Source organism: Pogoniulus pusillus, chromosome 1 (genome assembly GCF_015220805.1).
Source record: "Pogoniulus pusillus isolate bPogPus1 chromosome 1, bPogPus1.pri, whole genome shotgun sequence".
Classification (NCBI taxonomy): domain Eukaryota; kingdom Metazoa; phylum Chordata; class Aves; order Piciformes; family Lybiidae; genus Pogoniulus; species Pogoniulus pusillus.
In genome coordinates this window covers 30,998,388-31,022,752 of record NC_087264.1, presented here as the reverse complement: position 1 = coordinate 31,022,752, position 24,365 = coordinate 30,998,388, and the positions used below count along the sequence as shown (strand labels likewise).

General features: G+C 48.5%; 1 protein-coding gene across 1 annotated transcript; it reads right to left on the bottom strand.

Annotated features, from left to right (window-relative positions):
* Positions 1-612: 612 nt before the first annotated feature.
* GPR176 (G protein-coupled receptor 176) lies at positions 613-24,095 on the bottom strand. The gene is made up of 3 exons (XM_064147602.1): positions 22,897-24,095; positions 4,833-5,085; positions 613-3,397 (listed from the first exon to the last, which is right to left on the bottom strand). The coding sequence occupies exons 1-3, from the start codon at positions 23,123-23,125 to the stop codon at positions 2,290-2,292; spliced, it is 1,590 nt and encodes a 529-aa protein (XP_064003672.1). The 5' UTR covers positions 23,126-24,095; the 3' UTR covers positions 613-2,289.
* Between the last annotated feature and the right edge of the window lie 270 nt (positions 24,096-24,365).

The following is a 24,365-nucleotide window of genomic DNA, read 5'->3' as shown; positions in this document are numbered from 1 at the left end:
CACAGCCTGACTTTCCATTCTTCAAGGCACAGCCCACTGACCCAAGAACATTTTCCCAGGAAGCAGAGGAGAAGAAAACTCTGTAGAAACCCATCCATTATCTGTAGAGTGTTTTTAAGAGCAGGAAAGGACACAACTAAGAGCGAGTTTGCTTTGCTCAGAAGAGCTCAGAGCCCAGCATCTATTACCCACACTGACTGATCACAGAGCCTGTGACCAGCATCTGTATGCAAGGGGCTCCAAGTATTAAATACAGACAGAACTGATAGGGAAACAGCAACTCCTGCTTTGCTCTTGGGGTGTTCAGGAGGGGTTTAATGGCAGTTGTTCCCTGCAAAAGCCAACCATTACAGCTGTCAGCACCAAAAAGCACTCTGCCGTGGTACTGCTCTGCCTCTGCCACAGAAGAAACTCCTCTCCCTGCAATGTCTCCTCTGATGGCAGGCAGGCTATGCTTGCTTTCTCCTGGCCACATCTCAGAAGCAGAACAGCTGGGCTTCCCACCACCCATCTCGACCCCTTGAAGCTGCTAAGCTAAGCTCTTGAACTAGCAAGAACAGAAGTGCACTGCAACCAAAGAGGCTCTGGAGAAACACAGCGTTTACACAGGAATGTATAAACTTCTTTATTAAAACATCTGCTTTCAATGCCTTGTAGAAACCCACCACCTTGAAGCCACTGGAAGCTGCTTTTTTCAGCATACCAAAGAAAGAAAATCTCCTAATTCTGCTTCTGAAAAGTTCTTCTCCCTTGGAACATTAACAAGGATTTAAGTTACTACGAACTGGGCAAGATTCTTCACTTTGTCCTTCTGAAAGTCTGCTTTAAAGAAAACTACTTTCATAAACCAGCAGCAAGGAGAGAAGAAAGGTTCAATGTGCACCAAAGAGCTGAAGTACAGGAGAACCACAGGGGCTACACAGGCATTACTGGGTTGTGCTTTCCAACTACCCACAGAGACAACAGTGACTGCAGATAAGGAAGAAGGAAAGACCACTTGCAGCTGAGCAAGGATTCAAATGGAAGGGTCACAACAGTTTCAGCTCATCCAGGAGACTGACCTAAAACTCACAGTGTGAACCAGACAGAATGGCTGTAGTGATGTGGGGGCAAGCTGAAGCACAATACCTCAGCTCTTGCAGAGGGGCTGGTGTGGTGACACCAGGGGTGCCCTGACTCAGGCACTCAGCAACTAGGCACCAGATTTGACAGCCTCATGTTTGCTCTTTGAGAAAAGGGCAGCAGGATGGTTGGCGTCTGCATCTTTGAAGGCAGAACTTCCCTACCCCTGACAGCAGTGAGTGAGGGCATGAACAAACCTTGCTTGCTGGGCTCTGTCACCAGCCTCCTCACTCAGCAGCCCCATACAAGGCTGCCAGCATTTCTGCTCCACTTCTGTCACTTGCCAGCTCTCCACAAGAAAGCAACAGAGTGCTGCAACAGATGAGTCTGCCTTAAGGTTTACTCTTTGGTTACATACACAATACACACCTCACCCTGCTGGAACCTCTGCATGTGTCCTTTAGCATAGGACCAGTGTTCTGCTCATGCCCTTGTCACATACATCCTTGTTATCTGGAGTCAGGATCAGTCCTGTGTGGGTTCCAATCCAGTCTGCAGTTAAAACTACAGGAATATCTGGTTGTGGGGTATTCAGAAAGGCTCTCTCAGGTTTGGCACACAATGGTTTGGGTACCTCTGGCTCTGCTGAAGTTTTAAGCCAAATACTGGGTTTGGTTGTTTAAAAATGTAGTTGTTTGGCAGATACTGGGAACTCATTTAAGCCAGAAGTCCAGGAAGTGTCACTTTGAACTGAACTAAGAAAAGGGCTCATCTGAAAACAGATGTAATAGTCACCTTCCTTCCCCCAGGGCTGTGCAGAACCTTGCTGTGTCTGCTTACAGCTTACCCGCTCTGCATCTGGCTTCTGCTCCCTCCAGCCTTTCCTGTCCAGGGACTTTGACAGCCAGGCCACTTGAGGATTCCAGCAAGCTGACTGCTGCAGTTCCAGCCTTAAGCCATACAAAGTGTGCTCAAAGCCAGAGGAACTTTGGGAAGCCTAGTCAGGCAGGTACCACTGCAGGGCTTTCCCAGGAAATCAGAACCACCACCATCTGCTGCACACAGCAATAAGGACCACTTGTAGTCACCATTCCCTTCTCTTTGTTTCAGCTCTATTTGGCACCAAAACCAATCAGCCTGGAACAAATATCAGCACAGCAGAGATCCATGGGATCACAGAGAGAACAGGAGGTGACCTTCCTCTGTCACTGCCATCTCCTGCTCTCACTAAGAGTCCACTTTGGGAAAGATGCTGACTTTATTGTTTCTGCTGATTTTCCTTTCTGCTTTACACCTGGGCTGTGTTGTCTGGATCAGCTCCTCAGGGGTGTTCCCCAGAGGAGGCAATAATCGCTTCTTACTGTTTCTGTTTTCTGAAAGCCACTGTGGGGGTAGCTCAAAGGGTCCAAATCCAAACTGCATGCAGTATTTGTCATGTACTGCATCAGCATCCATGGGTGAAGCTGGTGCCACCTGAGCAGCAGAGTCTGAAACCGTCTGTGCCATGAACCTGTGAACCAAAGTCTCTCCGACCTCGGAACTGCTGGCAGGAATTCTTTTCTGTTGGAAGTCCCCAGAGCCAAGAGATTTGGTCTCGTTCTCCTCATCTTCTGTTGGCTTGAAGATCTGCTGCTGCCCGATGTGGAACATCTCCAGCAGCTGGCTCCCTGAGCGGACGCTGGGTTCCAGGGTCCCATCAGCAGCAACCCCCAAGCCCACGACGTTCCTCCGGCTGTACCTCCGGTGCAGCTGCAGCACTGCCCCCACCAGGCACCTCCGCACCGACCTGTTCACAGTCAGGAACAGCAGGGGGTTGGCCAGCAGAGAGACCTTGGGCAGCCAAATGGCTGTGAGCAGCAGGGAGCCCGAGATGTCCGGCACGTTGAGCACGGTGCGGTAAACCACCAGAGTGACATAGGGCACACTGCAGAAGATGAAGATGACAACCATGGAGAGCAGCATGGCATGAAGCTCAGCCTCTCGCTGCGAGGCGTAGGGGATGGAGATGGTGTTCTGAGGGGTCCTCAGGGCAGCAATGATGACTTTCTTCTTCTGGCTGGCACTCAGTGCCCTGCGAATGAGAATTGTAAAGAGGAACACCACAGCCACTGGCACAATCACAGTGGTGATGTTATAGATGATGACATAGATCAAGTGCCCAAGGGAATAGCTCCAGGAGTCAGAGCAAGTGGACATGGCATAAATATCAGAGACGTTTGTCACAGCAAACACTGGGATGCTGGCCACTATTGCATGGGCCCAGATATAGATGAGCAGGTCTCGGGATTTGGCATCAGATATTTTCCTCTCCAAGGGGTATAAAACCGAGTAGTACCTGTGAAAAAAAAATCACAAATTACCAGGGATCCAAGGAAAGGGTGAAGCCTGTAATGAGCACGGCGCTGATGAGAGGCCTCTCAGGAGCTTGCTGAGTACCCTGTCCCAAATCCTCCCACCTGCGCTGCCACCTGCTTGCTTATGAGAGAGGAACGCCTGCCTTTGCAGGTCTGACAGTAAAAAAAGGACTCTCAGCTACAGGTGCTGAACAATCCTCTTGCTAACTGAGGCTGCATCACGTGGGCTGATGTGCTTGAACATTATTGTGAAGAATGCACCATTCAGCTGCAAAGTGGCCAAGACATTGCACAACATGTCAGCACCCATGATGGAGTCACAGCTGTGTCACACTGGAAGGCAGACAGAACAGATGTGGAAAGCTGTTTTCAGAGGCTTTTACTCTGGGTATTTGGAAGAAGCTGCTGGTCACAAATGACAGGAACCCACCTACTGCAAGTACAATGGGGCTCTGTTGTGCACAAGCTCAGGTTGGCAAGACCCTGAGCAGAGGAGCAGTCAAACACTGAACATTCTGTGTGCACTAAAAGAAGTCAAATGCACCTCTGACACACACTCAGACTTCAGGCACTGACTCACTGCTTGTCACTGCTGTGGATGTCTCAGCTCGAGGGACCTCACCTTTCACATTCATCAGTGGAGCAGTTTTAGTGATGAAGGGCAATGGTTGTTGTTTCACTGTTATGCACTGATCAAGGCATGAAGATTAAAGAGACACAGCCCTTTATCAAGGTTAGAATTTGGTTCTGTAGAGCTACCATGTTCTGTGGTGAGACACAGTGAAAGCCTGGCATGTGCAAATCCACTGTCAGTACTGTGAAGTGCATTAATCCAGTGTCTGACCCTCCCTTACAAATACCTAACTCACAGCCAGTCTGTGGGAGCTGTGCAATCCAGTGGGATCAATGGCCACTCATAAGCAGAATTCATGGAATCCAAAACCTCCACCCAAAGGGACACTTTTGCTTTAAACTGAGCTTCCACAGACAGCTGTTGACATACACACTTCACCTGTGCACAACCAAATCTACAGCTGAAATTTGATACTGATGCACAATCTGCCTCAGGCACAGGCAAGGGATTTCAGCTTGTGCACCTTGTCTAGAGCCTGAAATTGCTTTTGAGTGCCACTAATGACTAAGAATGATTAACAGGAAGAAAGAAAAGGCAGAAGCTTCTCTGAAGATGGATCTATAGGCTCAAAGTCCTTTATAAATGTCCACAGATGCCAGAGTACAGTAAACACTAAATGTTTCCACCCTCATGGAGAATATCCTAATACATTCCACAAAGAAGCCACAGACCTTGAGCAAAGCACTGGAATAAGAGCAAGAGCAAAGTGGAAGGGGAAAAAGGGATTCAAGTGGAGAACGAAGAAACAAGAACGAAGGAATCTGGTAAACCTGCTCTTTTACCTGTCAAGAGCAATGGCTGGAAAACTGAGAATGGTCACAGAGCAGAAGACTTTGTGCAGGAACTTGGCAATTCTGCAGAAGAGCATGGTGTAGATCCACCAGCAGCAGTGTGGGCTGGCACTAAGAGCAATGTCAAAAGGCACACAGACCAGGCTGGCACAGATCCCCGAGCAGGCCAAGTTCTTAATGAACCTGTTTGTGACAGACTTCAGTAATGACGTCCTGCAAGTTGACCACAGCACCGTGATGTTACCTGCAAGCAGACACAGAAAGGATAAACAGAGAAAAAAAAAAACCAAAGCAACCAGCCAAGCATCCCCCAAACCCAGCAACAATCATTTTAACAGATCTGAATGGTCCCAGGTACTGCAAATCACACCCCAGATATCTCCTCCCAGCTTCCACTAATGAATCAGTTAGGGGACTCCAGAAGCAGCAAATGTTTACACAATTCCTAACAGTGGGGTTAGATGATTGTTTGACTCCTGCATTAGATAAGCCATCTTGAGTATTCAAATGCACTGCAAGAGTGCTACCAGGAAAATACCCAACATACTTAACAGACCTGTGCAATAACGAAGATGCACTCAGTATTAGTGTCTTATGAACTCGATATTGGTGGCTTTTCTTAAATGTCACCATACACCTGCAGTTCTCAAAGCTTCTGCACTCTAGGTGGCAGTGCAGGAGGTGCAGACATGCACTCGGTGAGCACAGCCACGCTGCTCTGCCCACTGGTGTGCCCAGTGCAGAGTTCGTGGGTGAGCTGTTCTGCAGCAGCAGTGGCGACACGCCAAGACCAGTGTAATCTGAATAAATGTAGCTCTCCTTTCCTTTATTCCTCCTGGCCGTAGTGTGCAGAACCACGAGACTGACCACAGCAGTTTCCAGAATAAAAACTGCTTGGCAAGACAACTCCCTCAGCTGCATGCTGCAGTAATCTGGCAGGCAGAGCTCAGGATCCTACCTGCAAGAAAAGCCAGGCTGTCCTTACTGTAGACTGTACTAACCACCACACGTTGTTGCTGCCAGTAATTGGAGCTCTTCTCAGTCCAGGTGTAACTGCTTTAGGAAGCAGTCAGACCTGGGCATGTTTTTTGTAGAGTACATAAAACAAAAGCAAGCAGCATCTTAGGCTGCTGAGACACAGAAAATCAGCAGCAGTCCCATACTTGTTTCTGTTGACACTACCATTCCTTGGCTTGATTCTTCCTCTTACCAACACCCCCCCCCAAGTTTTTATTTGCTGAGTCGAGTTTTCCTGTGGTTGCTCACATAAAATGCCAGCAAGAGCATGCCCTTGGCCAAGGTGTGTAAATGAGGCAAGGACAAAGCTGTATCAGAGAGCCAGGCTTAGCTTCTCGATACAACAAGGCACTGCATCAGCACAGGCACGCCGGAGTCACTTCAGAAATGGCCTCACCAAGGCACCCTTTAGGTCTTCAGTGCTCAATGTAATTTGAGATTCCGTTCTGTCTGTGGTGTCATGTACATTCCCTTTTGGCAGCTGACACAACACTGAGTTCTGCATTCACTACCTGCTGTGCTGCAGAGAATGGAATCATCTCCCCACTTCGGCAGGTGCCTGACAATGTTCCACAGACAGTATTCAATCAGCTGATTAAAGCTTCCTAAGAAGCTCAGAGAGGTGCAGTGTGCTAGTTTGAAGCTAGCTAGAATGTTTTGGTGAGAAGAATTAGATTACAGGCTGTGGAAAGGAAACAATGATGATGTCTACTTCACTCATAGGCTTGCTGAGATGTATAAGAACAAGATCATAAATATAGATAACAGAGTAGCTCTCTGGGCTTTGTGGGCTGCACTTCTCTCTCCAACCTAAGCTGCAGTCTGTGTGACTAATTCACCTGCTTCCTAATCCCGCTGGCCAACCCTCCAAGCTACCTTGATTGTGTCTGTGGTGGGCAGGTAACACCCAAGCCATCACATCTCAGCCAAACCACTTGCTTGTTGGAAGATCTTAAACCCCTCAGTTACTAAAGAAGTATTTCCCACGTGGCAAGAATCTGTTTACTGCAGTGCCCTGGAGCAGGGGAGCAGCTGGGGTGCTCTTGGTTTATTTTTTTGCATTTACACCTTCCTCTAGTTTGCATGGCACTGATTTTATGACCGGACTTCCAAAGCAATTCCATTAGAATGAATATAAAGGATGAATGGGAACCCAGAAGACATCAGAGATGTTTTCATTAATATCTCAGGAGATGCTAAAGAACCCTTGAGCTATCTTTGGGGTCTGTCTCTTTAATTACTTCTATAAGTCATGTCACATTGTCTTTTATACATTGGAAGGCACAGGGAAATGGCATTAGCTCTGGTGATGGCTGATCTTAAGTGGAAAAGGGAAAAAAAAAGCACTAAAACAAAACAAAACAAAACAAGAAGGATTCTAAGATACTTAGCAAAGCCAAGAGGCAGTAGCTCATCCAACCAGGCCTGGTAACTCCAAATCCAGAGAGACACACAAGTGCCTACCACTGGCTGAAGTAAAAGGAACCAGATCCAGGTAATCACACTGAAGAAATACTTCTGGGTTTTTTGACCTTGCAAATAGGAAAAGTTTTGGGTTTTTTAAATTCAAATCCTCTCCCAACAAGGGAGTTGTGAAGGTGAGCCAGGCTGTAACCCTGCCTCACATCCACCCCAACATGGCCCTGAGTGCAGAAAGAATACTGACGTTCCAAGAACCCAGGCAACTGCCCTGATGGACAGGGAAAGACAGGTGGCCATTCTCGCTCCTCTTCTTCCCTGCTGTTAGAAATGCAACCAGACTGCCCTGTTTGGCCTCCACTAACTGTTGGGCACAGCAGAAGCAGCTTTGCACTGAAACTTAAGGTGCCACAACTCTGCCATCTGATTCCTTGTGCTAGCATGAGTGTTTAGGTCTCAGCACCTTCACTCAGAATTGATTTCATGGGCATTTCTCAGTGTACAGTAAGTTGATACACAGCTGGAACGAGGTAACCTCAGAGCTCCCACAGCAAATCAAGCAAAAGCTGCTGGTATGCCAAGGACGGAAGAGTTCAATTAGCATTTCAAGCTTTATTGGTAAATTATGCCAATAGAGAGAAGTAATTGACAGCTGCCATGGTCAGATGAATGTTTCATGGAGCACCTCGTGCACACACGAGAGCAACCCCATCAATGCAATGTAATGAGCTGTATCTGCACTAACCACTGCTGCTCAGGGGCTGCTGTCAACAGCCCAGCCACCGCTTCTGACCTGGCAGGGGCTCTCCTCAGTTCAAATAGTTAAACCAAACAGTGCAACAGGTATTTCCTATTCAATTTACACCATGTCTGGGTTTGCTTTTGAAAAACAGGAAAGCAGCTGTCTTCCAGGCCAGGTCTTTGGCCAGGGAGTTGTGCCACATGGCTCATTACAGCATTCATGGCAGCGCTGCAGCTGCAGCTTCTGCAGTGGTCTGGAACCAGAGGTGCTGGTGGCTCATACACAGTTCTCTTGCATAGGGCAGGAGAAGGCACTACTCACAGGGCTGCATTTTTAACCTGACCTGATCATAATACTCTGCAAAGAAAATGGAAATTAAAGGCAAGCTCCATAACGTCATGCACTCAGAGAACCATGAGATGAGTCAAAGGACTGGTTCCAGTCCTTGAAAATGAGCACATCTAATTGGGAAGCAGTTTTGTATGTCCTTTTTTTTTGGTTGCTCCACTGACCCCCAGCTGCCTTGGTTTACTTTTAGTTGTAAAATATTTCATAACTCACTTTCCTTTGCCGAGATGATGGTGTTTCTGTGGGGCATGCAAAAAAACTTACATTATAAATAAACCTACACGGAAAAGCTCCTGAGGGTGTTGAAGGCCAGGCTGGATGAGGCTTTCATCAGCTGAGTCTAGTTGAGAGGTATCCTTGCCCATGGCGGGGAGGTTGGAGCAGATGAGCTCTGAGGTCACTTCCAACCTGAGCCAGTCCAAGATTCTATGAAAACCAAAAGCAAACCTGAGCATGGAAACTACTTTTCATCCTTTAACAGGCCACTGTCACTGCCTTTGGCTTAGTACCAGCTTAGATGACCTCCTGACTGCCTCCTTGGCCCTGCTAATAGTCTTTAAGGTAGGCCATGCAGTAAAGCAGGACTTGCAGGTCATCTCCACTTCTTCCTCCTGCAGACAGCTGAAGAAAGAGGACACTTTGTCTCCATTTCTTCAACCCTTTAATTAAATCAGTAAGAACAAAGCCACTTATAAAAGAGGGAGCTGAGATTTCTCCTCTGCAATATCAAAGAGGGAAACAAAGAGAGAGAGGAAGAGCTTGCCCATGTGCACACCACACAGGCCAAGGAGAAGCCCAGCTTTAGCCTCCTTGAGGCACAGGGCAGAGGCTGATCTGCATTAACCTGATCCCCATTTCAACTTCTCTCCACAACAGAGGACCTAGCCCAGGCTGCCAGTAGAGCCCTCTTGGGCTGACAGTTCCTTCCTCCCCTCGCCTATCACCACATCAGTGTGGTCAGCATTAACACTACTGTGTTCCTCTGCACAGCCTACCAGAGGAAGCAGAAGGCCATACCTGCTTAAATTTCCTGTTTCCTTCCAACACCACCTTGGTATAAACACTGATAATGCAGTTACTGGACTTGTGCTGCTCTGAAAACACAGGAAAACTGGGAATCAATGCAACTGGCACTAAAATGATTCCCTAGCCTCTAACTTTTGTACCAATTTCATGTTGCTGGGAAACAGGCCAAGGCTGAAGAAATGCTTCCTCATCTTCAGCCCAAATCTATAATCTCCAGGTGACTTCTTGTTTCTAAGAATTCTTCCCAAAATTGAAAGGCATGAAGATGTAGACAGGCTCTTGCCATGCTGTTGGTTGGCTACAATACACATTAGTGGCTATTTTTTGTCTCTGAATGTATCCTCTCTGCCAAGTGTTGTGTTTGTGAACATTAATTCACTTAGTGATTGCCCATTTCTACCCTATTTGAATTGTTCATGGTTGTTTGGCTTTTTTAAACTCCCTTCTCAATAGTTATTACCAAAGCAATGCTGGAGCAGTCATGAACATTTCACACAACTGCTCCATAGTTGATGGGTTTGTCACTTTTCAGAGGACACAGTAGAACAAAACCTCATCTGAGGGTACCATCTCAGTACAACCCATGAGGGTTCTGCAAAGCCATGAGAGGCAAAGATGGCAGGGGAGGCAAGATCTTGGTTTGACCCAACAGCAAGAGCAGGGGGAGAAGAGAATCTTGCAGGCTGGAGACAGACCTCTCCTGGACATGAGAGCTTTTCAGGGACTTTTGGATCTGTTATTATTCACAGGAGCTTTTTTTCACTTGAGTTAGCACAAACCTGGGAGGATGTTTCTTGTACTTACTGAAATGCAAAGCAAAACTCAGAGCAGTATCCACATTTGTCTGCTTTAAGTAACCTCCAAAGTTAAGCCCTGTACCTCTGAGGACATTGCCATAGAACCAAGCGTTGCACTACCACTGTGGCCTGTGCACAGCTCTCCTGTTCAGATACAGGAGCAATGCCTAGCTGTTTCCAGAGGCACTTCCCAGCATTATCTGCCTAAACCCCGTTACTCATGCTTCTTTAGAGTTCATTTTCTCCACCTGGATTATCACTGCACTTGCTCCTCACAGTGCTGCCCAGCCTGCAATCAGAGCAGCTGGAGGTGACCACGTTGGCATTCTGTTTAGCACCAGTGGCCGGATCATCTGGAGTCCTCTGTTCTGCTCTTGGTGGACAAAACCAACGTATGCTCCTGTCACCTTTAGCAGAAGATGCACAAGTGGAACAGAAACCAATCAAATATGCTTGGGAAATTCTCACGTTCCTCACTCTGCACTGTCCAAAATCAAATCCTGCCATGCTGCCTGGGCCAAGGGAGGCCGAGATCTAATGAAGCCAACTCTCCTGCCTTCAGGATAAGACACTGGAAATAAACTAGCTTGCTTAAAGACAAGCTCTTCTGTATGCTGAAGAAGCTGAACAGTCACAAATGCACAGCCTGAACAATGTTTTCTAAAGAACATTACCTCTAGGCTGTATAAATGCAGGAAATGTTTTAACACTACCAGACATGCAAACCAACATTGCTTTCTTAGAGGCTTTAGGTCACCCCGAAGCTCATTAAAGCTCTCATTTATACCTGAGATCATATCAAGGTTCCCCACAGCTTCACTGCAACATACAGCACTTCCCAGCACGTTGTCTGGGGAGGTGCTGCCGCAGCACATGTCACTTTATCTCCTCTGCTGCCTGCTAACACACTGCTAGCACCTGTGACTGCTTTCGCAAGCTGCTCTTTTACAAGCTGCTCTGGCACTGCTGATCATGCCAAAAAGAACATTCTCCCAAGGATCTCTCTGCACTCAGGAGCTTTAGCAGCAAAATGTTAAAAGGAGGCATGAGGATGCCCTTCCCTCTGGCTGCTGTCTTCTCCACTGACCAAAGTTATCTGCTGTAACAGGTTTCAGTCTCTATCCCAGCTTTTTACAGGCTTTGCAACTATCAACAGTTTAAAAAGGCAAGGAATGGTTGGGTTGGTTTGAGGCTATTTTGCATGCTTCTGTGATGCTCTGAGCTTATAATCAATCTTTTGGGAACCCCTGAGCAGCAGCAAATTGTCCCAAGGACTCCCCAAGTGGTGGCAGAATGATTGCACACAGGGTTAGTATCCGATCAGAGAACAGAGAGCACTCAACAGCCACCAGGGATTTTCTAATTAAGGCTCTCCCACTTCAGTGTGAACCACTTTGCAGATCAAAACTTACTTGAAAAAGAACCCAGATGAAGCACAACAGAAATGGGTCTTTTCAAAGTATGTATGGTTTGTTCTTTTAAAACCAAGAGTATACCAAAATGTCATTCCTGGACTTCCCAGAGGTACAGCTTTGCCTCTGTTGAGGAGGAGAGGCCAGAAAGTGGAATCTGGAGATGAGATCAGATCATTCCCTACATAGCCACATTACCTTGGAAGCGACTTATGCCCAAATTTGCAGGAGCTGGTGATGATACTGATGGGTGAGACCCCAAGCCGGACATTCAGAGACTGTGAACATCCATCTGCAGAGCTTCCCAGGGCAGCCAGCACTCGCTGGGAATTCCTGGCACACCCAGCCATATAGACATACATGCACATCACAACCATTTCTCTTCTACTATTGCCCTCACACTTTGCCTTCATTTACTGCTTCCTCTGCCTTTTGGCATTTAGCATCCTACGTCACGAGTTCTTCAGAGAACTTCAGAGTAACTCATACAGGTATCTTGAAGGCTTCCAAATGCTGGGGAAGAACAATTCCAAAGATCAGCCCATAATGCAAAATATTCAAACTCATCCCAAGTTTAAAGCTGCAGTGAAGTTATTAAATTGGGGAAGAAGAAAAGACCAGTACAGGACACAGTACTGGTGTACAGGACACTACTTTCAGTAGTGAGAAGAGTCCTTTTCATTGGGACCCTGTCAGATGCCCTGTTCCCCACATGCACTTCCAGCTGCTTGGAGCAGCTCTCATCAGGTGCCAGAGCTGCAGATCACTTGTTGCTAGGCTTTGAGTCCCTGTGATCAGCAGATGCTCGGCAGACACTGAAACAGATATTTCCTGCTTGGATACTCAGCCAGCCTTGCTCTTGCGCCAGTGCTACACTAAGCTAAAGGCTACCAGTAACAGATTCTCAGGACTTTAAAGTTGCCTGCCTTTGGAAGACAGTAGAAGGTGTGTCCAGAGACTTACCAACATCTCACCAGTGATGCTAAGAGCCACATAGCTGTACCATTATTAACAGGTTCCTCAGCATGGTCTTAAATGAAGACAAACACCCTTACTGGCAGTGTACCCAGACAGCAGAGGCTTGAAGGTTCTGACTGCGCTTCCCAGACAGTGCCACACAGTTAGATCCTGTCACACAGAAACGTCCACCCATGTAAGCTGTGTTTTCAGTCACAAAGCAGTCACTTCTGACAGCTGCTTATACAGATCTGTCCACATCACACTCTCAAGAAATGACTGGAGGAACAGAATTCAAAGAGTAGTTCAGTGGTTTGCAGCACCTTCCTAACTTGAAGTGCAATTAATGATTAAATCAACCAAAACAAGTCTCCAGAGGCTGATACCGCATCATGCAGTATCAGCCTTTGCCAACTGCACGGGTGTTTTAGTATCTCCTTCAACCACATGCTTTTGCTCTGCTGACTGTGCTTTACAGTCAAACAAAAGGATGTCTGTGCTGTGCTATTACAGAGGCAGGGGAGAGACAGAAATGTTTCAGTGAGCTGCCAGTTTATTGCTTTTCAAATGAAACTGCAAAGAATACTAAACTCGACCAGATATAGCATGAGCATTACAGAACTGTACTGGGTGGAAATAAGGATAATGGGTAAAATGTTGTGTAAGTGCAGTAAAAGAACATCCTGTAACCCACTCCTGAGTCCTGCAGCTCTTTCTCTAAGCACTACAGCAATTCTGCTGCCCCGTACAGGGTGTTCCTTGCAGTGTTCCCTTCACTGTTAATGCAGCAGCGTTTGGGTGAAGCAGGCAAAACAAGAAGTCCATCTGCTAAAACACTGTCTGGTGGCAGGGGAAGTGGCTCCTGGAAGAAGCTTCCAGAAGCTCCCTCAGCTCCAATTCAGACCTGCTTCTGGCAAAGGCTGAGCCAGTTGGGACCTCTGCAATAACTTCTTTAGTAGGGGAAAACCTCTTAGGTGAGTTGATTTGTTTTGCAGAGGAGGGGGACTTAGCAGACACAACCATGCAGGCAGCCAGGTGGGTGAGGAAGGAAGGAGGAAGGCACACCAGCGCAGCCCTTCACCTTCCCCCCATGGCTGAGCCTTTTCCATCCTGGGCAGAATCCCATCTGCAGGCCCTGGAGGATCCAATGCTGGAGCATGATCCCAAACAAGCTGTGGCTGGAGGAACCCCCTGATAAGCAGGTCATCAGAGAAATGATCCAGTTCCACCGTGAGAAACAGAAACACAAGCAAAGGAAGGGCAAGCCTTCTGGAAGTGTGGACTTCTTGCAAGAGCTGCTTTGATGGGCAAGAAATTAAGTCAAAAGTGGTACAGAAAACAGACTAAAAGTAGTCTGTGGTCCAAAAAAGTGACTGGCTTTGTTTTGCCCCAGGAGAACTAGCAGCAGAGAGGGAAGGCCCAGGCCCACACTTATCAGGACTTACCTTCGTGATGGAGGAGAAAGTCAGCTCCAGTGCTGACTATCACAAGTAATGCAGTTCACAGCACTCTGTCAGCACCCCCCAACGACAGCAAATGCCATGAGCAGAGAGTAAGGCAATTAGAGCTCTCCCTGCCAGCACCACTTCGGTCTCACTGCTGCTTTTCTGACTGCCACAACTGCCACTTGCACTGCCTGGCTGATCTAATGCCTTACCACCAGAGGCTGTGCCATTTCTTATCAGCCAGCCTCCCAACCTAGAGTAGTCTTGCTGCAATGTCTCTGTGGAAGCTGGCTGACTGCAAGGCACCAGTTCTTACCCATTTCCAGCTGCTAAATCTAATTTAAAGATGCTAAAAAAGGCAGGTCACATGTAACAGCAGTGCTCAGAAAGCAAGCGGCTGTCTCTGCTCCAGTGACAGCATTTCAGCAGCAGCAAAAGGAAGAGGGGTGCAATACAGTCACTATTGCACTGCTTTTTCTGCCAGGTGGGGGCTGGTCTCTTTGCCCAGGCACTGAGTGACAGAACAAGAGGACACAGTTTCAAACTGCACCAGGGCAGGTTTAGGCTGGATGTTAGGAAGAAAGAGTGACTGACCATTGGAATGGGCTGCTCGGGGAGGTGGTAGAGTTATCATCCCTGGAGGTGCTTAGGAGGAGGCTTAGTGCCGTGGTCTAGTTGACTGGATAGGGCTGGGTGATAGGTCGGACTAGATGATCTTGGAGGTCTCTTCCAACCTGGCTGATTCTGTGATCCAGTTCCAGCACCCTGCCATGGGCAGGGACACCTTCCACTAGCCCAGGGTGCTCAAGGCCTCGTCCACCCTGGCCTTGAACACCTCCAAGGAGGGGGCATCCATAGCCTCCCTGGCGAGCCTGTTCCAGTGTCTTACTACCCTCACTGGAAAGAATGACTTTCTCATCTCCAATTTCACTCTGCCTTCTTCCAGCTTCACTCCATTGCCCTTTGCCCTGTCATTTACAAGCCCTGGTTAAAAGTCCCCCCCTCGGCTCTCCAGCAGCCCCCTTCAGGAGCTGGAAGGCTGCTCTAAGGTTTCCCCAGAGCCTTCTCTCCAGGCTGAACTGCACCAACTCTTGCAGCCTGTCCCCATAGTAGGGGTTGCTTTAGGTGATGGGCCAGGGGGGTGCAAGGAAGTGATTCAGAGAAGTGGAGTCAGAAAACAAAGCATTATCTTGATCATCTGGGAACTTTTCCTTCAACATATACAGGTTGTCTATAAAACTCACTTCTGCTCTTCTCTGCCAAGCACACTGATACTCCTACTAGTACAAGAACAATCTGCTGCCTATCTCATAACATCCAAGCTATCAGTGCTGCTCGTTGCACTTGCAAGGTTCTGCATTTTCCTTGTGTCAGTCTATGCAGCTGCACTTGCACCTATGCACAGAAATGCCTGTGTGCCTCCTGGGGATGCATGCTCAGACCTGCTGCAGCTGGACCTGAGGAGGAAGGGCTGCGGAAGGCTCGCTCCACCAGCCTGTGCAGCTCAGCAGCATCTACCAGCATCTTCTCTGGGGATGGTTGGTAGAAGAGCAGATGACTTCCTGTATCTTGGAAAACACTCCAAATAACGGCAAACTCTCCTATTCCAACACCATTCTGACAAAAAAAATAGTTACCCAATAGAAGCAGAAAGAATAAAAGCTCACTCAAGTGCTCATGGTGCCTGCTGGACAGCAAGTCACTGAGACCTGTAGCACAACACCAGCAACACCAGCTAAGGGTCTCCCTAAGGTCCTCATGTGTGCAACACCACCTCAGTGCCCAGAACATGCAGTACAAAATATGGATGTAGCTAAACTTCCACTAACATTTGGTGACACAGCCACACACCAGCTGTGCCCTGAGCAGATGTGACTCACCGTGACACTGCCACTCAGTTAAACAGCTCTGCTGCACGGCCATCACTGAAGCATTTGCACAGGACAGTGAAATGACTGGGATCAATCAATTTCACCCTAAGCAGGGATCAGTTTAACAGCCTTGACACACAATGTTTGGAAACACTGCTGACCCATCAGCTCACTAACTTAAACCCACCAGCCAGACCCCTCCCCAGCAGCTTTCTAGCACACAGTGTCTCCAGAATACGGGCCACCTGCCCTTCAGATAACAATTGTTGCACCTCACGCATTTCCAGACGCGGTAAATTGTTATTTTCCCAGTGCCTCTCCTTTAAAACTCCATGATGCTGCTCAGCAGCCCTCAGCCACAGCCAGACAAGGAGCCTCTCCCGCAGAAAGATGAGAGGTGTCCATAGCAACGAAGAGCACAGAGGGTCTCACAAGCTCTCTTCTTCACCTGCTTCTCAAAATCAAATTTCCTTCTGAAATGAATTGCTCAGGAGTTCACCTGAGAACACATCAAGAGCATAAATACCTATTGCAGACAGACTTTACCGAGGGTTCAGCCTGAAGAGGGCTGTCTGCTGCAGGGTCTGTTATTCCTGAGGCTTGGAAGCACTCCTGCAAGATGCAGGGGAAGGATGGGCACAGCGTTAGGATACTGCATGTTCTCCCTGTGCAATCGGTACTGCACGCAAATAGCGCCACTCCCATCATGACACCAGCCTGATGCTTCTCCCGGTGCTTCATTTCACTCACTACTTGCTTACCAAACTTCCCATATTCCAACCAATCAGGAACAAAGTTCCTCTATGCTAAGTGCCTGGTTTAGAAGATTCCTTCTTTAAAAACGTCCCTTTTTCTAAGAGTGACACCACGGGAAACAAGACATCATCCTTCCCATCGCCAAGCCTGTCTTTGCTGTTCCCCCTCAGATAACTGTACCCTCGCTGGGGGCAGGACTACAAATCCCTGCTGGAGCTACCGCAGACGTGTCCCTCGTTCTTCTGAATTTCTGCCAGCCTCGCCTTTAAATCATCTACCTGCAGCCTTTTTTACTGCCAGAGTCCCTGCTTTGTTCTTTACAGAGAATGCTGTGGTAGCCTTCCCCGGCAGATGAGCTCCTTGTGCTGGCACACATTTGCCTCAACAAACATCTCACCGAGGCTGCCCGTTACTTGAGGACAGCAACCCAGGAGGGAGCTACTCCTTTATCAACCAGGTGCTGCAACAGCCCTGTCTCACATCTCTCTGCTGGCAGATGAAAGGCAGTTTTAGGGACAGGGGGAGGCTGAAGCTAAAGAGCTCAGGACAATCTTCAGGAAAAAGGGCAAGCCTGAAGCCTTGCCTCTTCCTGTGCTGCAGGACACTGAGGAAGTAGCAGAGGCTCACATTTCCCTTGAAAATCTGGTATTTTCTGTCAAAGGACATCTCTCTGGTACTGTCACGGTGTGGTTTCAAGCCAGGAGGTCACTAATCTAACCCACAGCTTCCAGAAAATGCTATAACCACTAGAATTGAGCTCAAGGTGTATCAGAAATCCTCATCCTTCCCAATGGCCTGTACAACACAGATTTGAGAAGATGAAAGAGCAAGTAACAAAGAGCCTCATCCCCCAAACCCTAGTCAAGGCACTGATCAGGGGGTAAGGCTAGATGATCTTTTGAGGTGTCCTTCCAACTCCTAACATTCTGTGATCTACAAGGTCTGGGAAAGCTTCCTGGATTTGGAATTATTTGGGATATTCTCTGTGGGTTTGTTGTTTTTTTTTTACTCACTGCCAAATGCATATTCAGTCTGAGGAGCAGATGCTGGCACTGAGGATACCTCTTTCTCACTATCATTTTCTTAACTGCCTGGTATAGCTCTTTATTCCTGAATAATCTCTTTTTAAAAGGAACTATTCCTGCAGCTTTATGTACGTGGTCAACAAGAGAACTGTGAACACTCAGAAAACCTGAGGAGCAGAAGTAGACCCTCAGACCCAGAAAATAACAGAAACTACAAACCCTGATAACCATACCAAGGAGTAGCATGAGCTGTAGGAGCACCTAGGAGCCCCAGCTTGGTGTATGGCACAGTCAGCAAAGCACAGCTTGGAGAAGCTGCCTCTTTCCAGCATGGTTGCTGGTATGTAAATCTGTACCTAAAAGGTGTGACTGTGCCAATGTCATGCTAACAGTGATGGAGTTTACACCCTGATATCCCTGGCCTTCCTTGCCCTTCACCCAACAGCACAGCAGCTAGTGCTGCCCACCACACTCCCACACCACTGACTGCCCTGTAGGACAAGCTCCCCATGCAGGGTGGCTGCAGCTGCCCTTGAAGATCCTGCATTCCAGGGACCCCTCCCTCTGCCTGCACTCAGCTGAATGCTGCTGAAGCCACCCCCAGCGACCTCTCCTTGTTAAAGCTCAGAAGCAACATTCCCTCCTCCTCTGGAAGGTTAGGTTGCCATGCTGAAGTAAAAGTTAGTCTCTGAAGGTTGATTAATTCTAACAGGAAGAGAAATCTATCCTTTATGGAGCAGCACTGCCCTATTCCCGTATTCACTGCAAACCTGACCTTAAGAGTCTTCTTTGATACAAAGGAAGCTATTAAAATGTACTCACTTTGGAAAGGAGCCCTGTTGTCACTCCACACTAGAAGGAAAGTAGCTTTGTCACCACTCTTTAGTTCAGTTGTCACTTACTGCAGTCATTGCCACACTGATTCTTTTTCAAGCTAGTGACAGCTACTGGAGTCACTACAGTGGCTCCACATTCTTCTGAATCAAATAGCTACTCTTTTTTTCCACAGTTACCACGTTCAAATACTCTATTTTCATAAACTGTTCAAGCAGTTTTGAACAGCAGCTAAGAACATGAGAGCTCTTTCCTGTCTGCATTCTGGAGGAGGGGGTGGAGAGAAGAAATGATCTCAATTAAAAAATACTACAAGTTCAGGTTACAAATTTAAATTCTTAGCTCCCACAAAAAAAAAAAAAAAAAAAACAACCTACAAAGTTTGCCCTACCACTCTGACCTCACCCTGAAAGATCTGAAGTCTCTGTTCCCTCTGTACAGTGAGAACCCCACCAGCACTGGTGACTCCCCTTTGCAGCTTGGCTGCTCTGTTGTGCATTACTGAAGCATATTGCCATGCTGGCTGCAATCCTACCACGCTGCACTTAATACCCACAGCAGGCCTTGCATGTTGGAATCCCAAACTGCTTGAGTGAGATCACTGAGAGCTCCATCTCTCTGTACAGTTTGCATGTGGAGAGAAAAAACAAGGCAACATCAGTCTACACAGGACCCAGAAGGGGAGGAATGGAAAACAAAACCCAAAACCCAGGAAACACTTGGCTAGGGAAAACAACAGAAGTGCTGTGCTGAATGAAAGAAAACAGGTCTCTAATGTCAGAAACGTCTTTACCTTAGGATCTTTTGTGCAGACGTGTCTGCACAGCCAGATGCAGCTCCCAGCCCAGCAGCAGCTCTGGCAGAAGCCAGCAGCCTCACTGTCCTGGCCTGCTGAGCTCAGGCACTCAAATCAGTCCTCTCTTCACACCAGCAGGCAACAAAATCGAATGCCCTCCTTGAAAAGCTTCTGAACTTCCCAGGTTCTGCAGCTGCCCTCTGAGAACAAGCCCTCTCCACAGATGTCACAGGTGCAGCCAGCCCAGCACGGAGAGAGGGTCACAGCCACATGTACTAGTGGCCTGCTCTGCCCTGGGACATGCTGACCACCCTGATCACAACAAAGCACACAAAAGCAGAACAAGAGCAAGCAGCTTCCCATGGGCAATATTACAGTTTTTCCTCCTCTACCACTCCAATGGCACTCATCAAAACTTCTCCCAAAAAATGCCTACACAACCAGCAGCAATCTTAATTTTATTTAAAGATGGACAAAAAATTAAATTAAAAAATTGTAGTCAGCACTTTACTGCTGCCCCAAGAAGAGGAGGAGCAGCTCTGGAAACCACGTGTAAAATGGTGCTGCTGTTGCAAGTTTGCATCCGTGATGGCCTTCTCCTACTGTGGCAATAGCTGGCAGGGGAACACTTGCGGACAGCCTCAGAAGATAGATTGAAATGAGAACCCAGGGACAGATAAGTCTTTCAAAAAACCTCATTAGGATGGAGAAATGGCCTTCATCCTCAAAGCTTTAGTAATTCGATAGTGGCTCTAAACCTAAATTTTCTCTTGCCCTTCCTTATATCAACGTCATCTCAATAGCCCCATCCCTCCAACAGCAGCCACTGGGATTAAAGACTCTAGCCAGTATCAATCACAACTGCAAACCATCATCCCCTTCCATAAGTGACCCTGACCTCATCACCTTAGCCACATCCTTTTGATGCCAGGGAGCGGGAACTGGTCTGAAGCTCAGACTGCCAGCTGTTCTGAGACACGCTCCACATTCCCTGGCCCAAGCACACCTCAAACACTGGTGATAGGTGCTCTTACTGGTTCCAGCCCTGCCCTGAATCAACAGCTCACAGGCTAGGAAATGCCACTACTAGAACTGCCACTACTGGTCCTGGACCTGCACAGGAAAGCAGCTTGAACACAGCATCTCAGTCTCAGATTTCCTTGGTATCCCATTTTGTGAGTTTGGTAAAGGAGTTCATCAACGTAGGCAGAGCATTTAAAGCTCCCCAGATGAATTTCACTGGTTTCATGCACACTACTTACCACAGGCAACAATGACTTGCAAATCTTTCCTTTGTAGAGCCAAATTGAGCTCAGGAGAAGTAATTCCTCCTTCCAGTGCCTCCTCTCTTGTGTGGAAATCTGGTGGTTAGGCTACACCAAATGAGTGCACAGCACGTAGCAGTAACTGGGTCAAAGTAGAGAGCTGCAGATCTACCCCTTCTGACTGCTAGGCTCTTGCAAGTTAAATCACAGGCAGCCTGCCAAGTGAGCACTCCCATACCAACCACACCAGAGCAACTGCAAGACCCACAGTCCCACAAGCAGCTGTTGAACACTGCAGCATTTACATACCTCACAGCTTCCTTAACTCATGATCAAGTTATCTGAAGAACTCTTATTTCTGCTGCCCTAAGTTGTGATTTTTTAGACTAAGAATTGTTTTATTCATCCCAAACATGAAATCAGAAGTTTTGAGAAACAAAAATTACATAATTCTCTTTAAAGACAACTCTAAAATCCAGTACCACTGCTATTGCTACCTAAGAGCAATAAACTGAGGATGTACTTCCAACGTGCTGTGAAGTAAGCATAAAGAACAGCTTGAGTCTTTCTTGCCCTCATCAGGTACCATGACCTACTCCCCACAGCACTGTCCTTTCACACCATAGTGAAAAACAACACAGGTATTTCTTCTTCTGTTGTAAGTCTACCACAGGTCTCAAATAAACAGGAGAGAAGAGTGGTGGGCATCTCTCACACAACTATCACATCACAGCCTTATGCATGGCAGGAACCCAAAGAAAATCCACAATCCTGACTGTGACTCTTGCCTCTTGCCCTCTCTGCTATGGAGTACTGTGTGTGTTAGACTTCCACATAAGTACAAGGACCAAGCCACATGTGTATGCCTGCTCCCTTTCAAGCTGGAACTAGAAATCATTCTTCCTTTTAAGCAGGCAGTGCTACTTTATCCAAAGCAAAGTGGCCTGGGCATCCAGTGATGGTGTGGGATGTACATACTGCACACCCACCCAGAGCAGGCAGGATGCAAACTCACAGCTCCTGCCCCTGGGGACAGTGTCTCCCATCTCTGGCTGCAGGGCAAGGAAAGGCCTAACTCACTTTGAATGGCTTCCTCTATGCAAAGGGGAACCAAAGGCTCACTCAGCCAAAGAACTGCTGCCCTGCAGCTCAGCTCAGGGATGCCACCCGCACTCTAAGGATCATGGCAGAGAACAAATTGTGAGGGAAACAACTAAAACAGCATTTGTGCAAATGTGAGGTAAGCATCAAGTTGTCCCTCCCTGCTGATGCAGTGTGCAGCAGGTACACAAGCAAAACTTCTGGCACTACTGAGGGTGGAGCATGCAGGCACAACCTTCTCGGGATCTGGGCTCCAGCTTCTTTGTAGCTGTGTTCTCATTCAGCAAGGAATGAGTAACAAACAGTATGCTCATGGGGTGACAGGAAAAGGCTCTCAAGTTTTCAGCTGGTACGACAGCGTGTGTCACAAATGTTCTTAATGCAGTGCCTGGGACAGCAGGGAGGCTGGGAATTAAGGCAGCGTCAAAAGAAGTCATCACAGTCGGTTTCCATCCCTGCGAAGTCACAAGGCTTGCTGCTAACACTTGTAATTAGGCCATTGCATTTCCATACTGCAAAACACAAGATTTTCTCTCCTGTCCTGCTCTTTGATAGACATAGAGAAGTTACTGATTGGGAAGCTTCATCAGTCTCCCAGCCATCCATCTGAGATAAACCCCCTGCAACAGCTTCAAACATCTTCACAGAGTCCACCTCTTGAAAGCAAACTGCAGAAGCACCAAACCATTACTTGGAGCAGCCTGGCACAATGTATGGCTATGGTATCTTTTGGTGGGGTGGCTTTTAGAAACTTACTACCCCATACCTAGAGAGCATGATTCCTTCTCTAAGGACGGCAAGAAGATTGCCCAGGGTCATACTATTTACACCAAAAAATCCTTCCAAATGATTCATTCAAAATCTGCAGGACACAAATACAGAACTACTGCAGCATGAGCCAGAAATTCAGCAAAACTTACTTAAAACACCCCTTGCCCTTTTCTGTAGTAAGAGAACAGATCTCACTACAGCACACCACAAGGATGGCACCAACCCGTTTATTTTTGCCCATTTCAATTCTGATAGAGAATACATACATACAATGTACCAGTGCTCATCTGTGATGCACAGCATTTTATAGCAATAGCTTTCACACACCGATAACCCACAAGGGACTTGAAATCATACACTCGAGGACCGAAAAGGCAAAAGCCAGAGTCACTAATGTAGCAAACGACGCTAGTTACCGTTGGGTCTGCAGTCCCTGACCACACCAACAACCGCCTCCGGCCACACTCACGTACCCAGCAGCGAGCCTACGAAGATGACGACCTGCACGGTGGTGGTGAATTGCCGGTAGGTCTGCTCCTCGCCATGCTCCTCGCCCAGCGCGGCGCCAGCCCCGCTGCCGTTCCCGCCCTGCCACACCAAGTGCCCCGCCGAGGCGTTCCTCATGCCCAGCGCTCTGCCGACAGCCTGGTACGGGGTCTGCTCACTGTCATTCCTCTGCATCCAGCTTTTGTCGTACCCCATTGCGAGGTTCCTGCCTTCCTGGCTGCTACCTAATAGCCACAGGTTAATGACTGAATGAGGTCCACAGGCAAAGAAGGCGCTTCCGAGCAGAAGAAACCTCTGACACTCGGAGGCATCTCCATCACGTTTCGGTGTCGTGGGAATCAGGGGCGGCTTTTCACGTTTCTGCCTTGTAAATCATGACAGGCAGCAAAGAAAAGCAGAAAACAAAGCAGGCTCCTCCTGGCGATCAGCTGTCCCATAGTTCTGGCTCCACAGTACCACGGCGTTTCCTCAGCGCGTTTGACTGCAATGACCGCGTATGAGAGGCTGACAGCCCGCATGGAGCCTCATGTCCCCCACCTCGCCAGCTCGCCTCGCAACCGCACGCACACGGACTCCCCACACATTAAAAACGCCTTGGAGAAGTTGACGGACCACAGGCACTGGCCCCCTGCTCCGCTCGGAGCCCTGGCGTTAGCTTCTCTCACACAGCCGCGACACAGCTCCCAGCGCCCTGTCCTCTCCGGCTGTTCGCTGCTACCGCAGCGAGACGTGCCTCGTCCCGCGCCCCTCCTTGCTCTGCGCGGCACCGGGCGCCAGGCAGACCCTTATACAGCCTCCAGGGAAGAAACCGTCTGCTCAAGGCCTGCCGCCGCACCTCTCGGGCAAAATTAGTGCGGTTCTGGATGTCAAGACCGGGGCTGCTCGAACCGCCAATGAACCACAAAGCCCGCGGCTGATCCTGCGTGGCCTGCTCTGAGCGCGCCCCGCACCAAGCACTGCTGGCCGTGTTCCCCTGCTCGTACGGGCGCCAACATCCCGGCCCGGCCGCCGAGCTGCAGCGCACCGCCCTGCTCGCTGCCCCGTCACTCCACACTGCACACAACCGCGGAGCGCCGCTAGCCCGCCACGGCACGCTGCAGGGAGCCGCGGCAGAAAGCCGCAGCCGCTCGGCAGGGTGTGGGCTGCCCACCTCCCGCCTCCGCCGCGCCCCGCAGGGCGCCGGCATCACGTGGGCGCGGGGCTGTGGGGCGCATGGCGGGCGCTGGGGCCGGGGCTGGCTGGGCCGGGCGGGCAGTGCCTGTGCCCGTCACTGCGCCCGCTGCTCCCCGGCACTTTCTAACCCGGGGTTTGGAGACGCGTCCGTAATTCTGACGACAGAATTTCAGAGACACTGCTATACTGTTAGCTATATGTACTCTTATTTATTCTTGTTTAATACACCAATTGCCAGGAAAAATGTATTTTATTTATATAT

Coding starts and splice junctions, on each gene's coding strand:
- GPR176 (XM_064147602.1), bottom strand. CDS start 23,125: ATGGGGTACGACAAAAGCTGGATGCAGAGGAATGACAGTGAGCAGACC. Junction 5,086..22,896: donor CTTCGTAGGCTCGCTGCTGG/GTACGTGAGTGT, acceptor GTCTGCTTGCAG/GTAACATCACGGTGCTGTGG. Junction 3,398..4,832: donor CCAGCCATTGCTCTTGACAG/GTAAAAGAGCAG, acceptor TTTTTTTCACAG/GTACTACTCGGTTTTATACC.